Source organism: Grus americana, chromosome 4 (genome assembly GCF_028858705.1).
Source record: "Grus americana isolate bGruAme1 chromosome 4, bGruAme1.mat, whole genome shotgun sequence".
NCBI lineage: Eukaryota > Metazoa > Chordata > Aves > Gruiformes > Gruidae > Grus > Grus americana.
Genome location: NC_072855.1, coordinates 29,760,499 through 29,779,891, shown reverse-complemented (window position 1 = coordinate 29,779,891; position 19,393 = coordinate 29,760,499). Strand labels below are relative to the sequence as shown.

Genomic DNA, 19,393 nt, shown 5'->3' with positions numbered 1-19,393 from the left:
GTTGTCCAACCATCAGCAGGTCTCTGAATACTTGTATCTTCAGCTGGTTAGCACAGTGAGGTAATTTAATGTCTGTATGGAAATTCAGGGAGTACAATCCCTCAGCTAGTTTATCTTCTGACTGTTTCCTTGTTAGCATTGCTGTCTGTTCTGTAAGTACATTCCTTGCAAGATGTAAAGGAGGACAAATCTCTTTCTGATTAACTATCAGAAAAAGTAACTACTGATGTCTGCAGTCAGGACAGAAGGGGAAGATCTTTATGTTGCTTAGGAGCGGGTTTTTGACTCTCTGCAGCATTTCTTTTAAAACTGAAATCCCTTTCTTGTTATCTTAATGCTTTTGTTTGTGAATTTTGCGAGTTTCTTTTTTCCCCTGTGTAAGTTTGCAAACTGCTTTTCTCTTGGTGTGGCCACAGTGCATTTTCCTGCAGATGTATTCAGAATTCAATAGCAGCATAAAAACTGCATCTGCTTAAGTAGACTTTATGAATCTCCAAAGTGAGCTCCAATCTTTCTTGTGTTATAGTATGATCTCCCAGTAACTGTTGCTTTGGCTGACATTGTGAGATTTTTCTAAGACTAGCTCTCACTCTACTTGGCCAACTGCCTTCAAGTTTGCCTCCTGAATGACCTCAACAATGAGGTTTTAAAATTCAGTGATATGCATTGGCCTTAAGATACTGCAGAATTACTCGTTTGCTGTTCAACCATAGTGCCAGAACAGAGAGTGACTGAGTGACCTGGAGGGGTATTTTAGTTTATCATTCTCATACTATAAAGTGAGCCTGCTAGATCTTGCAACAGAGAAATATGTGCCATAATAGACTGATGAGAAGAACAAATGACAGCTGCTCATTTGGATGATGAATCAATGTTTGGGAAGGAAACAGTATTATCTGTTGGCAACAGGTTTGCTTGCAAGTTTTGACTATATGATTGAGATTCTTTCATGATTCCAAACTTAATAAGAAACAGGAATCAAAGCTTACATAGGCTAAAATTTATGTGAAGTGAGCTATTCACCTGGCAGAGCTTAAAGATGCTTTTACTCTGGAAAGTAGACAGAATCTGTGCATGGAGAAATATTTCTTTGTTTTTATACAGATAAATACTTACACAACTATTGATTTTAATTTTTTTTTATAATTTCTCAAAAAAGTCCAGCCTCCTCTTCTGTTATTTAGCATGGCTAAATTATATTTAGCATGGTTTTTGTTATTTAGATGGCAGATCTTTGGATTCTAATTCATAATGCCTAGCTCCAGTGCTCACCTCTCTTTGTGCATCTTGTTTTCCTGAAGTTTAACAAAGAGATGGTGAAGTGGGTTTTGCTGCTTTATAGCTGCTTACAGTTTCAAAAGTGCTTGTGAAAATTGACCAAACCAAGCCAGTTTTTATGCCTTGATGAAGTGGGGCCCAGAAGCGGTCCTTCGGCAGGATCTGGAGGACCATGCTACACCAAGTACCACTTAATTTCCATAGATTGTGGATGTATAAAATGATCTTCAACTGGGAAAGATTCCCATTCACTGCGGGACAGTGGGAGAGAAGTTTTATGGCCTTACCTAAATCTCCCCACGACTATACTACTTGTTTAAATAAGCAACCAGAAAAAGAAATCCATATTGAGCTATCTTCAATGACTGGAAACAGCCACAGAACATACACGGAATGTGTATGCTGCACGTGGATGCTCGAGCTCCAGTTACCCCTTAGAAAAAGGAAATTAACCTCGACAGAGGAAGCTGCAGTTTTTACTAATGACAGGGGAATATGTCATGGCTTCAAACACTCTTTGCACAGGTTGGAAAATACCATCAGTGATGCACTTGGTTTGATGGTAAGGAGGGAATGTGGAGGAGGAGGGGAATTAGACAGCATCCAACACGCTTCTTATACAAGCCCTTTTTAGGAGGAGGATGCAGTGTTAATATTGAATGACTACAAAAAGCCACCGAAAATCCAGAGATTTTGGATTAGGACAAAATTCTGCTCTCCTTACTCATTCTGTGGTAAGCAGAAGTGTATCAGGGAGGGGCTGTGAGACGACAGAACGCAGGGTAAACACATGCAATGTAGACGGAAACCCTTATCTCGTTCTCTATGACAGATCAACCAGAGTATGGAAATGTTTATAAGAATGAAAGCCTGAGGCTGGAGCTTTCTTCTTTCTGAATAGCTGTCAGTTTGGTTTTGAAGGCTAAAATTGGCCATATTAGGATTGCGTGAGATCTGAAGAAGCTAGGGCTCTAGGTCTGCATTAAAACAATGACAAATATGCTACTTTGAAGTAAGAGAGGGGAATAAGGAAGATACGCAGGGTCAAGCCCTCAGGTTGATCTAAGTTTGCTTTCACCAACATGCTAGCAGGGAATCTGGCCCTGCGTGTTCAAACAATGCATCTTTAAGATGTAAAGTCTGCTTCAGATTATTTTTTTACTATTTATTTTGGGTTTCCAAGTCTCTACTTGAATACTTGTTCTTAACTCATAAAGAGAGTATCTTTGTTTTAACTAGTCTATGCCATAAGACTTCATAAGCAATGATTTTTGTGGTAACTGAGTCACTTATGGAAAGGATTGTCTTTTCTACTCTGATGAAGACATATTCCTGTATCTTAAGCCCTCAAAATTTTCTAGTCAAGAGGTTGCTTTGGTAACTCAAGGCTTTAGGCCAGCAATTGAGGGAGGGAGGTCAAAGGAGACTACCAAAAAGTGGCCTTGTAAATCAAAAACATTGAGGAGAGGGAATTCCTGGCATTCCATGGTATCTGGGTTTATTTTCTTACATTTCTCTAATAAGAAAAACACACTTCAGATGTGTTCTTGGTCAATGTTTTCACTTGTCTCATCTATCTCTGCTGCCAAATGTGACCCAAAATATATTGGTTTTACGTGCCTCGAGGACATCTATTGGATAACTAACCGGTGCATCTGTAAAAGTGGACTTGGCGCTCCAGTGCAATCCCTGAATGTAGATTCAATTGTCAGCACCTCGTTACTAACTGTTCCTTCACTGGAACCATTTTTATTAAAATAACCTTATGCAATAGCTTTAAAACACAGAACAGAATGCTCTGAAGTAACCTATTACATTACATGTAGTATTCCCAAGTAGTACATATGTTGTAAGGATCAGACTTTATTTTTAGCATAATTCATTTACTTTGTCCAAAAACGAAATTAAAATTCCTGACAAGTAACTCTTTAATATACACATTTTAAAGAGCTGCTTGGCAAGAGTTTTGATATACCTTGTAGTGTACAAAATCCTACTCAGAAGCTTTCAATTAACTTGATTCATACAGTAACTCAGTCTGGCATTCTGTGTAAGCTGTCCTGCAGCTTGTAGGAATGAAACATTTTACAGAATCATTTCATTGGACTAAAAGGCAGCCAGTTGAAACTCAGACAGGACTCAATGATGGATATGAATACTAGCAAGTTTTAAGAAGGTATTTGCATGCACTTTTTTCCCTTCGCCCCTGCAGAGTTTGGCCACTGTTAGAGGAACAAGAGTGAATTTTGGGATAACGCTGGAATGATTAAGGTCTGCTTACAGTGACCAAGAGGGCTGTGGCGTATCTGGGAAGCCTTTCGGCATCAAGCCTTTCCTTTACCTTGTGAATTACTGTGTATCCACATCTGCTAATTGAAAACCAGGGTGGGTCGGGTCACAATAAGCAGTTCTACTTCCAACAGAAAGAATTTCACTTTTCAGTGATTTTCAGTGATCATGATTTTTCTTTTGTTTGTCTTGAAGGAGCAAACGTGCTTCAGTGTTCATGTGGATGGTCAGTTGTTTTGTTTCTGGCAGTCCTCAAATTGCTATGGTGTGCTTGGTTGTTTATTTGGATCAGCCTGCCTTTAACTGTTGCTCTGAGGTCTAAAGATCAGGTGCTGCTTCTGCTTTTGAATGGTGGTTGGTTTGTTGGTTTGTAGTTTGTTTTTTTTAAACTCTACTTGACAATGACTTCACATGCTATTACAGGCTATGCATCTTACCCTTCTGCAGGACCCCCTTTGAGAAATCTTTGAAGACTTCGAAAGAATGTGTTACTGGGGAGGGAGAGCAGGAGAAGAGGAAGGAGCACTCCTAGACCTGCTCCCATGCTGAGTCAATGCAGAGAGCTTAGTCCTGAATACCTGGCAAGAAATGACAACACTACCCTGTAGTTGGAACTGAAGCTTGTTTTTGCAAGTCCAAGTACGATGCGTAGCTGTCCACTGAGTGCCCCAGTGCCACCATAATTGTTTAAGAGCTCCTTTAGTACAACTGTTTGATTAACAGGAAAATTTTAGGGTAGTTAAATGTTCTGTGGCCTGTAATAAAGGCTCTTCCGCAGAGATGGCTGTTGTGAAGCAATTGCAGAAGGAAGGGAACCCTACCAGCTGGTTAATGGATGAAAGTGATAACAGTATGTACTATATATTGTTAAATAACATAATTTTAAAAGGAAGAGATAGGGGTTAGAGGAAGGATAAGAGTTAAAATACTTTGAGGCATGCTGACCACATCTTAGAGCTAGGAGTCTTGGCCCAGTTGATAGTTAATCTGCTTTTCTCTATGCACAGAACATGTTCAAAATCATGTCTGTGTACAAGATGGAGCTTAGTGGGATTTAATACTTCAAGGATTAGTAAGACCTAAACATCAGTCAGCCCCTGTCAAAACTAGCCCTACCTTCCTGAGATGCGTCTTGCTTGCTCTCCTCTCTCTCAGTAATCTGCCAGCTTCCTCTGCTTAGGATGTCAGCAGAAAGGGTTTAAAATGATCAAACCTTATGTTTGGTAAGTGTGCTTGCTGTAGATCAAAAAGGAGAATCCTTAAAAAATTATTAATAAAATCCCTGGTTTATTGGTACACCTGACTTGCAGTAAAATTTTTGAGATAATCCAAGTTTTGAAAGAGACACACTGAAATTCATCTAAAGACAAGCAGAGGCATTTGGTTCCAGGATAATAATCATGCAAGATTTGAGACTTCAGAGGTTCTTGAAGTTGATAAGTAACTGTCATAAAAGGACTTCAGGCAATGATGATTTGTTTCTCATTGGTGCAATTGCCAGACAGGCTTCTGTTTCAGGGCTGTTTGAATGACTAGTGCTTCCCTTTCACTCATGCTTCAGCCTGGTGAGCAGCAACAGCTCTGCATGAATTCCTTTTCCTACACCCCTTACCTTCCCAAACCTGCCTTTCTTTCCTCGAGACTTGCCTCAAGGTAACATCTTCCAGCATTAGCATTACGACAAAGACTATATTGCAGTTTGCACAGTAGTCGTACAATGGTGTGAAACATCACTGGCAGTCTGTTTTGTAGAATGTGACTAGAGCTGGCTTCAGAAATGTATTTAGGGAGAGCCTGGTCCTTTGCCAGTCATTTCACGCTTATGCTGGTGCTTCTTCCAGTAGTTCAGCAGGAGCAGCCTTACTTGTTTAGAGGAACTCTCTTCCCAATAAAACATTTGATAGCTGATGAAGAAATGATCTTGTAGCACTATCAGCCACCGTATGAAATTGCAAAGCTAAGTCTGTTTGCTTACATTACTCCCAGTATGTGTGTATTACAGTGTTATATTTAAATTAAAATTTTCCAAAGTGAATGGGAGCTTTGTCTTCTGGTTAGTAACCCAATCCAGAGTTCTAATACTTCTGTAATTTGCAGACAAGAAGGTGTTATGGAATTAAGTACTAGCTCTTCTTTTCAGAGGGTGGTTTGTGAAGAAGAAGAGTCCTGATCTAAGTAGTTTCTCCCTGCAGTGTCAGTCTCTTCTGCTTGCTCAGTTTATTTTACACATTTTGATATACTGCACTTGGATGCCACAGCACATGTAGGGGATGACAATTTACATATATATTTTCCCTCTGATGCCACAAATAGAGATGATCTGGTTTTTCTGCACGTAGAGCTCTGTTAGCGTTGGCGCGGGTCATCTGCAGAAGGATAACTATGTGAGAGGTAAGTTAGTCCAGGAGTTGCAGAGATTTTGCTTGATGTTTGGTCCACAAGCAGACCCGTCTTGATCCTGAGTCCTGTTGTATTTGTAAGGCTTTCATGTGTTCTCAGTGCTGCTGGTCATAAGCTTATACATGTAATACAACACATCGCTGGTGTAGGTTCCCAACAGCAATCAACGTGGATTTAGGTTAGGGGGTTTATGTTGCTTGTGGTAGTGGTAAGATATTTATACGATGTTACAGTTTTTTGGGGTATATTTTTATTCCATCTATGGAATGTTTGATGAATATTTTTCTACTCGTTCTGATTACATAGCATTTTCTAGAAAGCAAGAGTTAGTAAGTTTTAAAATTACTGTATAAAAGGTATTACTAGTTGTTCTCTAAATCCTCTGAATTAAGAATTCTGGCTCAATATGGAGTTTATCTTCTTATCTCTTCTATTACTGAGAAGAAAAGAAAGTGTCATTTAAGGAAACTGCCTTAATGTTTCACAACATGTAATCCAGTTGAATACTCCATATTATATTGCTTCCTTATGTTTCACCTTTGGTTGACCTCAAAGTTTACAGGTTCAAGTGGATATTAATGATCTTGAGAATAGCTAAAATAAACAGAACAGAAAGGTGATGAGAACCTAAAGCTCCCCAAACTATTCGTTGCACTGTGTAGTTTTTTTAATGCAGGAAAATGCTGTATTGGCTGTCTATAATCAGATGAAACATTGTAGAAATGCCGTCTGTCTAAAGGATTATTGAATGTGACCATATCAGTTCAAATATATATGCAGTAAATTCTATTGTGAAAAAAGCTCTGAATGTTTTCCAAGAAACTTTTCACTAAGCAACTGTTCTAACATTAAGCTGATATAGAAATTCTGTATTACTAGTCTATGTAAATGGAATAGAATAAGAGGATTTACAAATTAATTTTCTTTTCAGATACTCTGTGGTGTGCGTGCATTTGTGCTGACTTTTGTTATGGTAAAATGCAGTCTGCAGATTTTTTTTCTGCTATCTTGAATTATTTTTCTATTTTGGTTTAATGCACACTGGTGTCATTGGTTTACACTATTACTCTTTGATACTGGAAGCAGCTATGAGTGGAGTTGCATTACTTTTCAATAACATCATTCTGTGTGCAGCTGCATTGTCTCATGTATGTGGTTATTAGCAAGAAAAGTTGTTCTGTGCCATGGATGCTGAAGTATATGTTAAAATTTTTTTGCTTTCTGAAGCCAAAATACTTCTTGTATGTGTATCATAGCATATATATATACACACACATATATATATTTTTATATATATATATATAAAAAATATAGCTATATTTAGATCAACATGAAACAGGACTGTGGTTAAGATGCTTGTCCTTACAAGTTTACATGATGCTTGAATTGAGGAAATGTTTGATAAAACTTAAGGTAGTGGGTTTGGCAAGTGATGAACCTGCTTCAGATGGTGGTTGACCACAGTCAGCAGACTTGTGTACGTGTTCTATTTTATAAGTATGGCCATGTGTAAAGTAGACATATGAATGAGCCAGAAAAGTTAAGTTTCTCTTTTATTTTTTATTTAAAAAGAAAAGAAGAAAAAAAGATGCAAAACATAGAATACTGTGTTACCATTCACTTTTGTTGGGAGGATTTTTTCTCCTCTTTTTAATCAATTCCTGATGTGAACTGAATCCTTGCCAACTTTTTAATAATTAATTCTTAAATTTTATTGTAATTTAGTTCACCTGTGGGACCAAAAATATGTCAAATTTTAAGACTCTGATTTACTGCCCATTATCTTTGAAGGAGGGGAAAGGAATTCAGCCCCAAGCAAAGAGCTATAGGTAAACAGAGCAGTTGTGGGGCAGTTTTGGGGTTGCTGCATTGGTTGTGTTTATAAAAAAACTCCTGAATTGTTTGGTTTTAAATTCTCCCATGCTCCACTGATAACAGGGAGCATTATTTCTTCCTGGTTTGGAGTGTAGTGGTCATGGTTTTATTGGAACACAATGGTTTATATGAAACATAGTGGTTTTCCAACTTAAAATTACGATGTTGTTTTAAAAGCTGTTTTGAGATAATTCTTTCACAATTCTTGTCTGTCTGAAATGAGCTTGTGATTTTGTATATTCTCAGCATTTTCTAGACTTCTGCTACTATGCCCGTGAAAATCCTGTCCCATACTTAATATGCTTCATTGTAAGATGAACCAAAACTTATTCTGTCATGATGTTCAGTAACAAATTCAAGGCAACAACTTGCCTATTCCTGTTGGTCTTAGTCATTTGTCGTGTCTGGTGAATCTTAATTATCATTAGCAGAAGAGAAAATAACAGCCTGAAAATGATTGCAAAGTTTAAGTTAACTTGACTGGGTGCCCTGAAGTTGTCAGTATTTGTGGGTATGTCTTTATGAAGCAAAATATAATAGCTTGAATTTAATAACTTGCACGGCGTAACTGTTCCCTCTCTTACTGCTGTGTTTTAACCAACTTTCCCTGGCGCACTAGACAGCGTACCCATCGTTTGTGAGCTGGAGCTTTCAAAGAGTCACCCCTGTGCTCTGCCTGTGTGTTTTATGGCCACATTGAGTCAGCCGTGTGCAAAACCACGAAGGAAAAGTTGGGCTGTATCCTGTAGAGCTGCTTGGCTGTCCCTCCCGGCTGGTGAGGACTAAACAAAGCAAGTTCTCTGCCTCCCGGTTTAGTTTGCAAAGTGGTCGTGCATGCTAGGTCAATGTTACTGGCACGGGGGTATCTGTGCTAAGGTGAAAACAGAGGAGAGGAGTCAAAATATTACGGAATTTTTTACTTCTAGTGGCAAATCATGTCTTTTTATGAACAAGTGTACTGTATTAGTCCAATTAATATACTGTACATTCTTGGTATGTATACCTTTATATTGAACAACATGCAGTGAACTGAGCAATAAGCTCCTGATAAAAATGTGTTACTTCTAGCATTTATTACTTACAAATATTTCAGGTAGTCCAGAGGAGAATCTATTGTCGAACTTTGTGGCTGATCATCAGCTCCCATTTTTGTTCATATGCTTTAGCCTTGCTGGCTGCAAGCTGATTTGCAACGCCTTGAATATTATCTCAGAACTGCTTTAAAAATGCCTGTCAGCTTCTGTTTTATCTGTCTGCTGCTTAAAATAAGTATTTTAAAATAAATTGGTGGCAAAAGGCTGTTAAGAATCTAGTGTATTTTTTTTTCTGTATTTTTAGAATGAGATTTTTTTTAATTAAAAAATTCACACTGCTTGTATCTTGCAGAAAAATAATCTAATTCTATAATTTGATAATGAAGTTTGCTAGCATCTAATGAATAATAATTTGGTCATATAGGACTATGTTCCCTATGGGAGTATTTTAACAGTACAGAAACATTTATATACTAGGAAATACTCCTAGTTTGGATGCAGTAAATATCAAAGTATATCACATAGGCAAGGCCTCTAGTTTTCTTTTGGGGAAAGTTCAATAGTTTACATAATATAGAAAATTCTCTTATGTGACCCTTCCTGTTGTAGGAGTTGATTTATTTTTTGTTCAAATGTCTTACTAAGTACTGAAATATCTCTTGAACTTTGCAATGCACTTTAATTAACAGATTAATTTCTCATAGCTTCTTCCATCATTTTTTGTAGTGTGATTATTGCTTTAAAATTGCTGTTTGCAGTGTAGAAAAATGCAAATCTCAAACCTTACGTGTTGTTGAGGCAGAAAAGTTGGTGTTTTAACAGCACTCCCCATGACCTTGAGCAAATCAATTGTTTTATTAATCAAATTATGCTAGTATGAGTTAATTAATTAACTTGATCTTGATGTGACACAGCCTTCCTGGAATATATGCAGAAAGGAGGGAGAGGAAAGAAGGGTTTGTATAAACACCACATGCAAAGGCTGAAGCTATCAGCGTGCCATTAGCCCTTTATCTAAGAGGCTCTTGGCATATAAATCAAACAATAACCTCTCTGTTTTGACTCGGTGCCAAAGTACACAGCCACAGTTGAGTCTAGAGCGGATTACACCCACCGAGTGGCTTGAGGGCTTGGAGTGAAACTGGGAAATAACCATTAAATTATTCAGGAACATATTTATGTTCTTTAATGTTGGCTGACAGACTTTTTTTGTTTTTCTTAAGTACCATTTGCATGTTCTAATCATAAAAACCAATACATGGAGGGCAGTTTAAGACACATCTAAATGAGGATGTGAGTATAATTTTCTAAACTGAATGGCTGCGAACAGCTTGGTTTTTTAAAAAGTTTTGTGTGTTTTGCCACGTTGCAATATTTTTACTGATCTATGGTGAGGGTGGTAATATCCAATGCTCCTTCTGCAGTTTTCAGCAAGCACAATACCAAGATGACATTAGCTTTCTGTTTACCTTTTTTTTCTAAGGTTAGGATGGATTGGCAAATAGTTCAAGTTCCTACAGTCTACGAGGCACATTTAATTAGACTGAGCAGCATTGCCAACCATATAAAATGTCTTAACAGTGGAATTAGTCTGCTGTTAAGAGCCATTTTAAAACTTAAAAAACTTCAAAACTTCATTTTACTCTCTTAGAAATAAAAAGTGTTAGTCACTTCTGGGGATGTGCAATTTACCTTGATCTGAAAATCAACATTGTGGGGTTTTTGTGTTTTTCTTTGAAGAAAGTATTGCTGCATCTTCAGTTGAACACACGTTGGCTAGCCCGTCGACTGCACGCACTCGGGATGCACACAGATACACAGCAATGCTAGAGACTGAAGTCCTGGAAACACTGATAGCTCTTTCTATATAGGAAATTTTTGATAAATTATATTGGCACCATTTGGTCACTTTCAGAAGGCTGCAATGAAGAGCAGCTTTCTTCGAGCCCAGCTGAGTCTGGGCAGCCTGGTGGTGCAGAGGTCAGCTCTTCCCATCCCCGCGGCACCATGCAAAGGCCGTTCAGGGGAGGCTGTTCCACATGGCGCTGTTGGTTCTTTCCAGCGGGGGCTGCTGCGTGTGGAGTGGGGAGCAGTTGGGGACTTGGCTGTCTATCTACCCCCTCCAGTTGTCGGGCTGGCATGCATCTCCAGGAATGCGCGGTATATCCGGCGTAACCTTGGCACAGCCTGCACGCTCTCCAAAACAGCAGGGGAATTGGAGAAGGGAGGATGTCTCTTGATACGTGGCCCCTCGCACCAGGCTCGTGGCCAAATCATTGCATCTTATCACAGGCTTGTGCTTCTCTTTGGTTTATTGGTATTCGAATGAGATATTGCCAGCAATGGATTTGTCCGTCGTAACGGTCTTCTAACCACCCTGGTGGTGTTTTTTGAAGTGCTGTGCACTTAGTTTGGATCTTATATCTTCCTGAAATGAATGCAAGTTATTACAAAGGATATGTTGGCAGCATGCTTACTTTTTTTTAGCAGCCACTCAGTTTTGGGGAGCTTTGTGGTATTAATAAAGCTCTAATTTAATTTTTACTTAATTTCTTCCGTCCTCCCTTCCTCTTGTGAAAATACACAAGCACAGCTGAGCTGTAAAGCTGTATAGACGGAAGGTGAAAGTTTTGCTGATACAATAACCACAGAATCTGTCTCATATTGGACTATCACAATTTTCTTTCTGTTTTTTTTAATCTGTAAAAGTACAAACATGATGACTTTGTTATGCTGAAATGCTGTCATTTCAGCTGGTTAATTTTTGAAGCCCACTCACTGTTGTTTTCTGTCATTTATGCAGAGCCTGTGTCAGCAAGTTGCTCTTTGAAGTCCTGTGTCCTTTGCCAGGTGTAGAAATAACCACATTTGCTTATTCTTCCTTCCTTACATCTTGCTCCTATGATGTCCTCCACCCCCCCGGTTACTTCTTGTTTCTGACATAGGCTGTGCTTTTACCAGACCCCAAGCAGTTTCAAAACAAAACAAAACTGTACAAAGTCATCTTTTTCTTTCTTGAGTTGAGATACAGGAGATCTGGGAAGGAAACTGGATGTAGATACTGACTTCTCAATTTGGCCTTTGAAAAGGCTATGGAAGAGGCTCTTGACCATTTTTTCAGTAAGCCTGGGGACACAGCAAGGGTTGCACATAACTGACAGAAAAAGTTGGTTATGCCAGTGGTTTTATAAGGAGAAAACAGGATGACCTGAATTTGTCCTGTTAGGCAAAGCAATCCAGGCAAAAATCCAGTAATAGATAATGTAGATGTCAATTTCTTTTATCCTCTTTGACTGGAAATTAGATCATATTAAAATAATTTGCAATAGCTTGCCAGAGACTACAGATGTGACTGATAATTTTGGCAATTATGGTATGCTGCTTTGACAAGAGTGTTTGACTTGTTTTCATTTGGTTAATTATACATGCTGATGGAAGAAATACATCACCAAACTAATATAAATGGTAAACGGGTTAAGAATGGCCTATTAGTAGATCTGAAAACATACTCATAAATGTGGAACACTTAGTCATTGTGGGCGTATTTTCTCGTATGGGCTTATTGCTTCTTGACCTTTTGCTCTTGCATTAGTGACCTGGAAGACCATATTTTAATAATTTATTGGTAACAGACAAGACCTGGAGCAGTAAGAAAGTAAATACCTTTCTGTACTAGTGGCGCGAAGCAAGAGGCACATCATTTCAGCCAAGCCTAAAATTGTGGTGGGGTGCTTTGGACTCCTAGGGTCATAAGTGTCCTCATCTTTCTATCTTTGCCTTTAGGTTTGCGTCTCCATTGACTGGTGCTTGATTTCACTGATTTCCAGACAACTACTTTCAGCTTGGTAATCTTACACCCCAGTGCCACCAACCTCCTTGTCCTCCCCAAGTGCGTTCAAAATTAGTAGCTTTGAGACTGAGTCTACAGATGATCACAGATATGGACACTTTGTCTATCAGATAACCTTGGCAGTACTGTCCTTGAAGGACAGGACCAGACCAGATCAAGAGAGTAAGTCAAAATTATTTTAACAGATGCAAAATTAGGTATTTGATTATCAACCTGTAAATGTCTAGATCAAGCAGATTAATTCAGGGATCTGAGCTGTGTTTAAAAAGAGCCAATTTCTTCCTATCTGACTCTCTCATAGTCCCACACAGAAGGTGTTGCCACAGCTGAAAGGGGTGCCATGGAATGGGAACAAGTTCCTTCACAGTGAGTGTTGCTGAAGCTAGCATGCCATCACCAAAAGAACTGCTTACCAAACTGCACCCTTATTTATGCTCAAGGGTTTGGCTTTTTCACCCGGGCATCTCCCTACCACTGAATAGCAGCTTTCATTGTGCAGTCTTTCCTTTGGGGTATTCTAAATTTGGGAAGCCACTTCATGGCTAACTTGTTCTAGTCTTGATTTTTATTTTTATCTTTCCATCTCTCCTATCTTTCATTAAAGAAAGAGTGCCTCTGGAGGCTGCACATCAGAGCTGCTTTGAACTGCCCGCAGTGCTCTCTGGTCAACTTGAACATCCCAGTCTTTCTGACTTGCTGCTCACCAGCACTGGATTCCTGGCACTGTTGTCAGTTGATATCTTGTTTTACGATTCTTATAAATTCTGAGTCTGATTTGGTCCTTTTTCCCTCTTTGTCTTCATGATTCAGCTTGGAAAACAGGCATGCAAATACTAGAAGTATGGAAACCGTGTCTTTTAGGTGTCTAGATTTCTCCTTCTTCCTTTGTAACCTTTTCTGTCGTTTTAAAGTCCAAATTATACACAGTTAAATTTTAATTAGTTTTGGAACAGAAAATGGCTCATTTAAAAAAGGTAAAATTTGTGTCTGAGGGGAAGGGAGAAATTTGCAATTATCAGGTGTCTGTCAAAAACTTTGCTTTGTGTATATCAAATGGTATAGCTATATCTAACAGGGTTTTTAAGACTTCAGCCTTATCTCTCGACATAATGTAATGTTTTTGTTTAATAAACTTCTAATTTGTCTAACAGATAACTTCTATGCTTGTTTTTATTATATTCTGTTTTCTGAGATGGCTGGTTGATTAGGTACTGTGAGCATAATGATAAAAGGAAGGGACAGGGTATCAAAACTCATGAGCGAAACTCTTAAGCTTGTCGGTGAAACTGGTTAATGGCGGAAGCCCCCATATTTTAATGCTCTTCTCTTTGTCAAGCTTGCCGTGCCCTGCAAAACGTTTTTAATGAAGATGCACAGAAGTGTGCACTGTAATATTTACTTATTGTTGTGACATTTATTTTGAAGGGTGGTTTAGAGTTCCTGATCTGAATTGCAGTGTAACTGTAAAGAATTTATTTTTTTCTTAAGCAAAACAACATGATTCAGATAATATCTTTAAAGGGTTTGTAATGTATAAAATGTTTTTTTTTTTTAAAATCTACTTAGTTTCAGAAAACTACTTTCAGAGTGCAGTGGTTCACTAGATAACGTGTAAAATCAATAAATAATTCTTGGGAAGTCAAGGAATGCAAAGAGGAAGAAGAAATTTGAATCGGGGTACTGGAAACAATACAAATCACTGATTACAGCGCTAGTGTGATCGGATTGGGGCATTTGGACTAAAGCAGAGGAACTGCAGATGGGAAAAAGAGGAGGGGAAGGGCACCGTGACAAGAGCTGGAAGGCAGTCACAGAGAAATATCTCACCAAAAGGGGAAGATAAGATAATATTGTTTCTGAGTGTTAGAAATCTCTAAAAGGAAAATGTTGTGGTAACTTCTCAGATCAGGCAAGAGGCAGCACCAGAGCCCTGTACTGCGTCCGACTGACTTATTCCCAGCAGCCGTTCCTGTCTTCTCATTGATGAAGTTAAAGAACGGGCAGCTGTTCAAAGCAAAAACCCTTCTCTGAAGGTGTAATGGGGGGAAGCGGGAAAATACTTTTGTTGCTCTCTTTTCCTATTATATTTCCAGCAAAATGGCTGAACTGTTGCTTTCTGTGGATTGACCTAGACAATTGGCTATGTATGTGAGCTATTAATAAATATTGATCTCATCCTGTTTATATATTGTTCTATATGTGATACCTAAACCACTACGTATTCTGCAAAGCAGTGGGAAGAAAAATGTCTACAGAAGCATAGAGAGATCCAAGAGTACAGGAGTGTGGTTGACCCCCATTTACTTTTAGGCTGTACCACAGTTGTTTTGCTTTTTGCTATTTTTGGTGTGCTAAAGCAACCCTCAGGGATCCTGCAAACTTAGGTCCTTGTGATTAAAGAAACCCTACTGTGGGGAAAGGAGGAAGAAAGAGTTTACAAAGCAAAAAGCAACCTCCCCCCCTGCCATTTTGTTTTAGTGCATTACTATGACTCATTCTTACTTTTTTTTTTTAGTTTAAAATAATTAGTCTGTTATTTTAGAGGGGTTTTATTGTTCAAACTAAGGGCAAGTAGAAGCAGGGACTTGTAGTAGTGATTATATAAGTATAGTATAAGTTGCTTTCAAAGACTTTGCAGTCTAAATTGACAGGACTGATCAACACATGGTGTGGAAAGGAAGAGCAGCAAGCAAGGCCATCAGGTAGAAAAATGGTGCAACCTTAGCACGTACATTCTGACTCTTACTGAGGTCTATAGATGCTTTTGGGATGAATTTTCCACCCTTTACTATTTGCTAAATATCTTTATGAAGTATGGGAGTGAGAAAGATGAGACTACAAAAACCCATGCAAAATTTGGGAGGCTCTTGTTTTAGCTTCCTTATGTTGTTTGCTTTTCTTTGTTTTAAAATCTTAGCTCCTGGTATCTGTGTTTTATTTGACATTCTCTGCTCATATTTATGGTGATGAAGAGATTTGGGAAAATGAGAACAGGTTAAAATTTTAGAAAACAGAAGCTTGACTTTCCAAGTAGGAAAAAAAGTCTTTTTAAAACTAGCTTCCTGCTGGTTTAGGCCTGATTCTTGATCTCTACAGATTTGTATTTGGAACTTGCACTTTCAGGAAGGGATTAGTTAACAGGCAAAGTGGTGGCCTCTTGCAATCCAGACCTCAGGCACATTGTAAATGACAGCGACACATACCCTGTGAATGTGATGTGAACAGGATCAATAGGCTGCCTTTAAAAGTAATGCTGCTTGGGTAGGACTGAATCCTAATAATTGGGTAGATAGTCTGTAAAAATACCGTAGCCAAGGATCCACTACTTAAGGGCAATTGTTCGAAGCATCTAGTTGCTTTGGGAATCTCTTTCTTATTTCTTGCACTATCATACATTGGAAATTGGCATGCCTTTTCTTGTGAGGAACCCCCTTGGAGCTGCTGCCCATGAACAGCGCACAACATCAGCGCTCATTTGGTGACGGAATAGGGGGAGCTGCTGCAGATGCCTTGGCTGCTTCGGGATGCGCTGCCTCCTGCCTCCGTCACTGCAGGAAGGTTGAGTTGCGCTGTGTGAAAGAGAAGTGAAAAGATTGTGTCAGGTCATCTGATTTTTCTGTTCTTAAAGCACGGCAATAGGATGAAATTTGCTCTTCCTATTCATTTGTGGTTTGTTCAGAACAAGGGTAACTCAACCTTCTTCCCACGGTCCTTCCACCCACTCAGGCTTTGACAGAGGATGTGGGTTCCTGGGATGACAGGAGTGGGGCTTGGCGATCCTCTTAACCTGGTTTGGGAGGTGGCACAGATTTGCTAAATACAGTCCTACCCTTGCAGCAGAGTGTAAGCACAGCTGCTCTGTAACCGCTATCAAATGAATTGTTGGGGGTTTTTATTTTCTGTGAAACAAAGCTTGTTTTGGCATGTTTATAAGCATGTTGTAAATGACATCAAAATGTATTTAGGAGTTAAATGTTTCCTGGGGAAAAAAAAAACAGAGGGAAGCTTTTTCTTTAAAAAAGAAAATAAATTAAAAAAAATCCAACACAGTTAATCCCAATGTGTGGCTTTAGCCCCAGGCGAGGGTTTTTCCTCCCTTCTCCCCCCCCCCCCCCAACCAAGGAAACACTGAATTCATTCACAACAGCAACAAATGCAGTGTCCTGGAGAAGACTGACAGGAAACTGAGTGCAGATGAGCCACACAAATTCCTGATTTAAGCTTAGCAACAGCAACAATAAAAAGGAAATCTGTAAATACAGAAACCATAAGGACAGTTACATTCTGCTATGAATTTTTCTTTTCATGAACCCCAAAGTGATGGTAGTTCATCAAATCATACCGCCAACAGCCTTCAGCATTGGAAGTATTTGCTTTGGGATTTAAACTCTCATGGGGAAGTTAGAGCCCATCCTTTCCATAGCTTTTTGGTAACTGAAGAAGTTGGGACTGTTTCTGACATTCCCATGGTTGAACAGTAGTGGTTACTTTTAGGCTGACATGCTTATTTATTATATGTGAATTCTAATGCTTTATAATTGGTAACAAAAAATTCTAGATTTTTTTTTTCTGTAGAACTGTAGCAACTGTTCTGCTAAGAAGAATCAAGCTTTTATATCACTTTATATTTGCTTGTATCCTGCCCACCTCAGAGGAATTACTAAGTAGAAGCACTCATCTTAAAATATAAATGTTGTCTTAAGCTTACTCCATTATTCAAGCAATGTTTAGTGTAACCCTGTCATTTTCTTCTAGTGATCCAGCTGCCAAAGCTCTCTGGGAGTCCTTCATGAACCTCAAACAAAAGGAAGCTGTGATGGAGGCCAGGAGACACCTTGTGGAGGCTGCGAGCAGAGAAAATTTACCTATTAAGATGAGCATGGGTGAGTATTGAGTTCTTCCACTTAACCCTCTTGGGGAAAACTCACCCCATCCTTGGTTCACCCCCATCCTTGTCAACAGATTTTAGGTGAGGATTGTGGCTACCATAGGATCTTTCTGGTATATAAGGGAGAGGCAAGTGTTTTCTTTTAAATACAACAACCCAAAGATTGAGAGCAGTGGTGAAGTGGTGGAGTTCTGTGAAGGCGGGTTTTAAAGGCGTGCAAATGGTTAGCAGTGCTGCTTGTCTTTGTTCTGCAAAGCACGAGAATTTGGGTGTTCTTAAAAAGTCAGCAGGATTTGTGTCCTGAAAGCAGGCATTGTAAATAGCAGCTGATCTGATGGAAGTTGTGCAGATCTCGCATATGATTACATTATATAGGTAGTGATTACATTACATTACATAGGTAGTGAGGTTTATGTAAAGTAAGGCTGCTTGGCCTAAGAGAGTTTAAGCAGAAAACCACATCTGGGCACTCTTTAAACCTGAATTCGTCAAAATATTAGAGATACAGATTATAACATAATGACTTTCAATAGCTTTTTTTAGAACCTCATTCTCACTATATACCATACTCAGTGAAATGCAGGAATTGATGTAATATTAGCTTATAAAGACTGGTATTGCTCTATACCACAACGATTTTTTGCATTTTATGTACTCTAAGACTATTTTATGCTAAACTTTTCATCAAGAGAGAAAGGTCCTCATGGAATAAGAGTAATTGGCTTTTATCTGGGACTCCAGAGTAAACTGCCAAGATATTGTAGAAGTATTAGATGTACAGCCAGCTCATGAACTCTTAACAACTATAACATTTCATATATTGTATGGTCTTTACAAATACCTAGAGCATGCAGTTAGTAGATTATTAATCAGAAAAACTAAATCTCTGCAACAGTAATGCTGTAAGTTGTTTTAAAGAAATGGAAAAGCAGCAGCTGTGAGAGGGCTATTACAAATTTATCTGAAGGGAGGAAAGGCACAGTAAATAATAAAATCTTGTTTAAGCTTTCACTGATACTGTGTGTGCATATTCACCATAATAACATTAAGAAGCCCCCACTATTTTTCTATTACATATGGCTTAAAAAAAGGTTATTAATGTTGAAATTCAGCTTTGTTTTAAAAGTAATTACTTCCCGTCTTTGAGAGGTAACGATCCATCTACCATACCACCTTTGCTGCTTTGTGTGAATGATTAGATCAGCCACCCTTTCCTCTGTGTCCCGTGGTATCCAGTGAAGGCTGCAATAACCTGGTTCTTAATCATATTAGCTGACACTTAGGTCTGACATTCGTCAGCCCAATACAGTGCTTATGTAGAAATATTTAAGAGTTAATGGTGAAACACATTTCTGACACTATAGTTCTTGATACTTGTTTTTTGTTGAAGTGTAGCTGTAATTTATTAATGTTTATGGAACTTTGTTATTTATTTTGTGAATTGTATATTTATCTTGAATTTGAATCATAATCAGTTGTTAACTTTGTAGTTGAACTTCAAAGGGTGAAACAAAATTCGAGGCAGTCTTGTAAATGATAAACAGGGATAAAATGAGAACGAAGGAGGGCATTACAGTCACCAAAATCAAAACTTCTTATTGAGTGTAGATGCAGAAAACCTGAAACTCAAGCCCAGATGTCACATTGTCCAATGGCACATATTTATCCGTGACTTTTTAGAACAGATCTGCATCTTCACAGCATTCATTGCTCGTCCATCATGCTACGTAACATCTTAGTTCTCTGTAGGGATGCTGGAAATTGTGTTGTTTATCAACT

At 38.6% G+C, this 19,393-nt stretch overlaps 1 protein-coding gene across 1 annotated transcript in view; it reads left to right on the top strand.

Moving 5' to 3' along the window:
- SCFD2 (sec1 family domain containing 2) overlaps positions 1-19,393 on the top strand; it is a 199,163-nt gene that overhangs the window by 15,172 nt on the left and 164,598 nt on the right. The window contains exon 3 of the mRNA XM_054824851.1: positions 17,482-17,609. Coding sequence (XP_054680826.1) covers positions 17,482-17,609 — 128 coding nt within the window. The remainder of the gene's footprint in view (positions 1-17,481; positions 17,610-19,393) is intronic.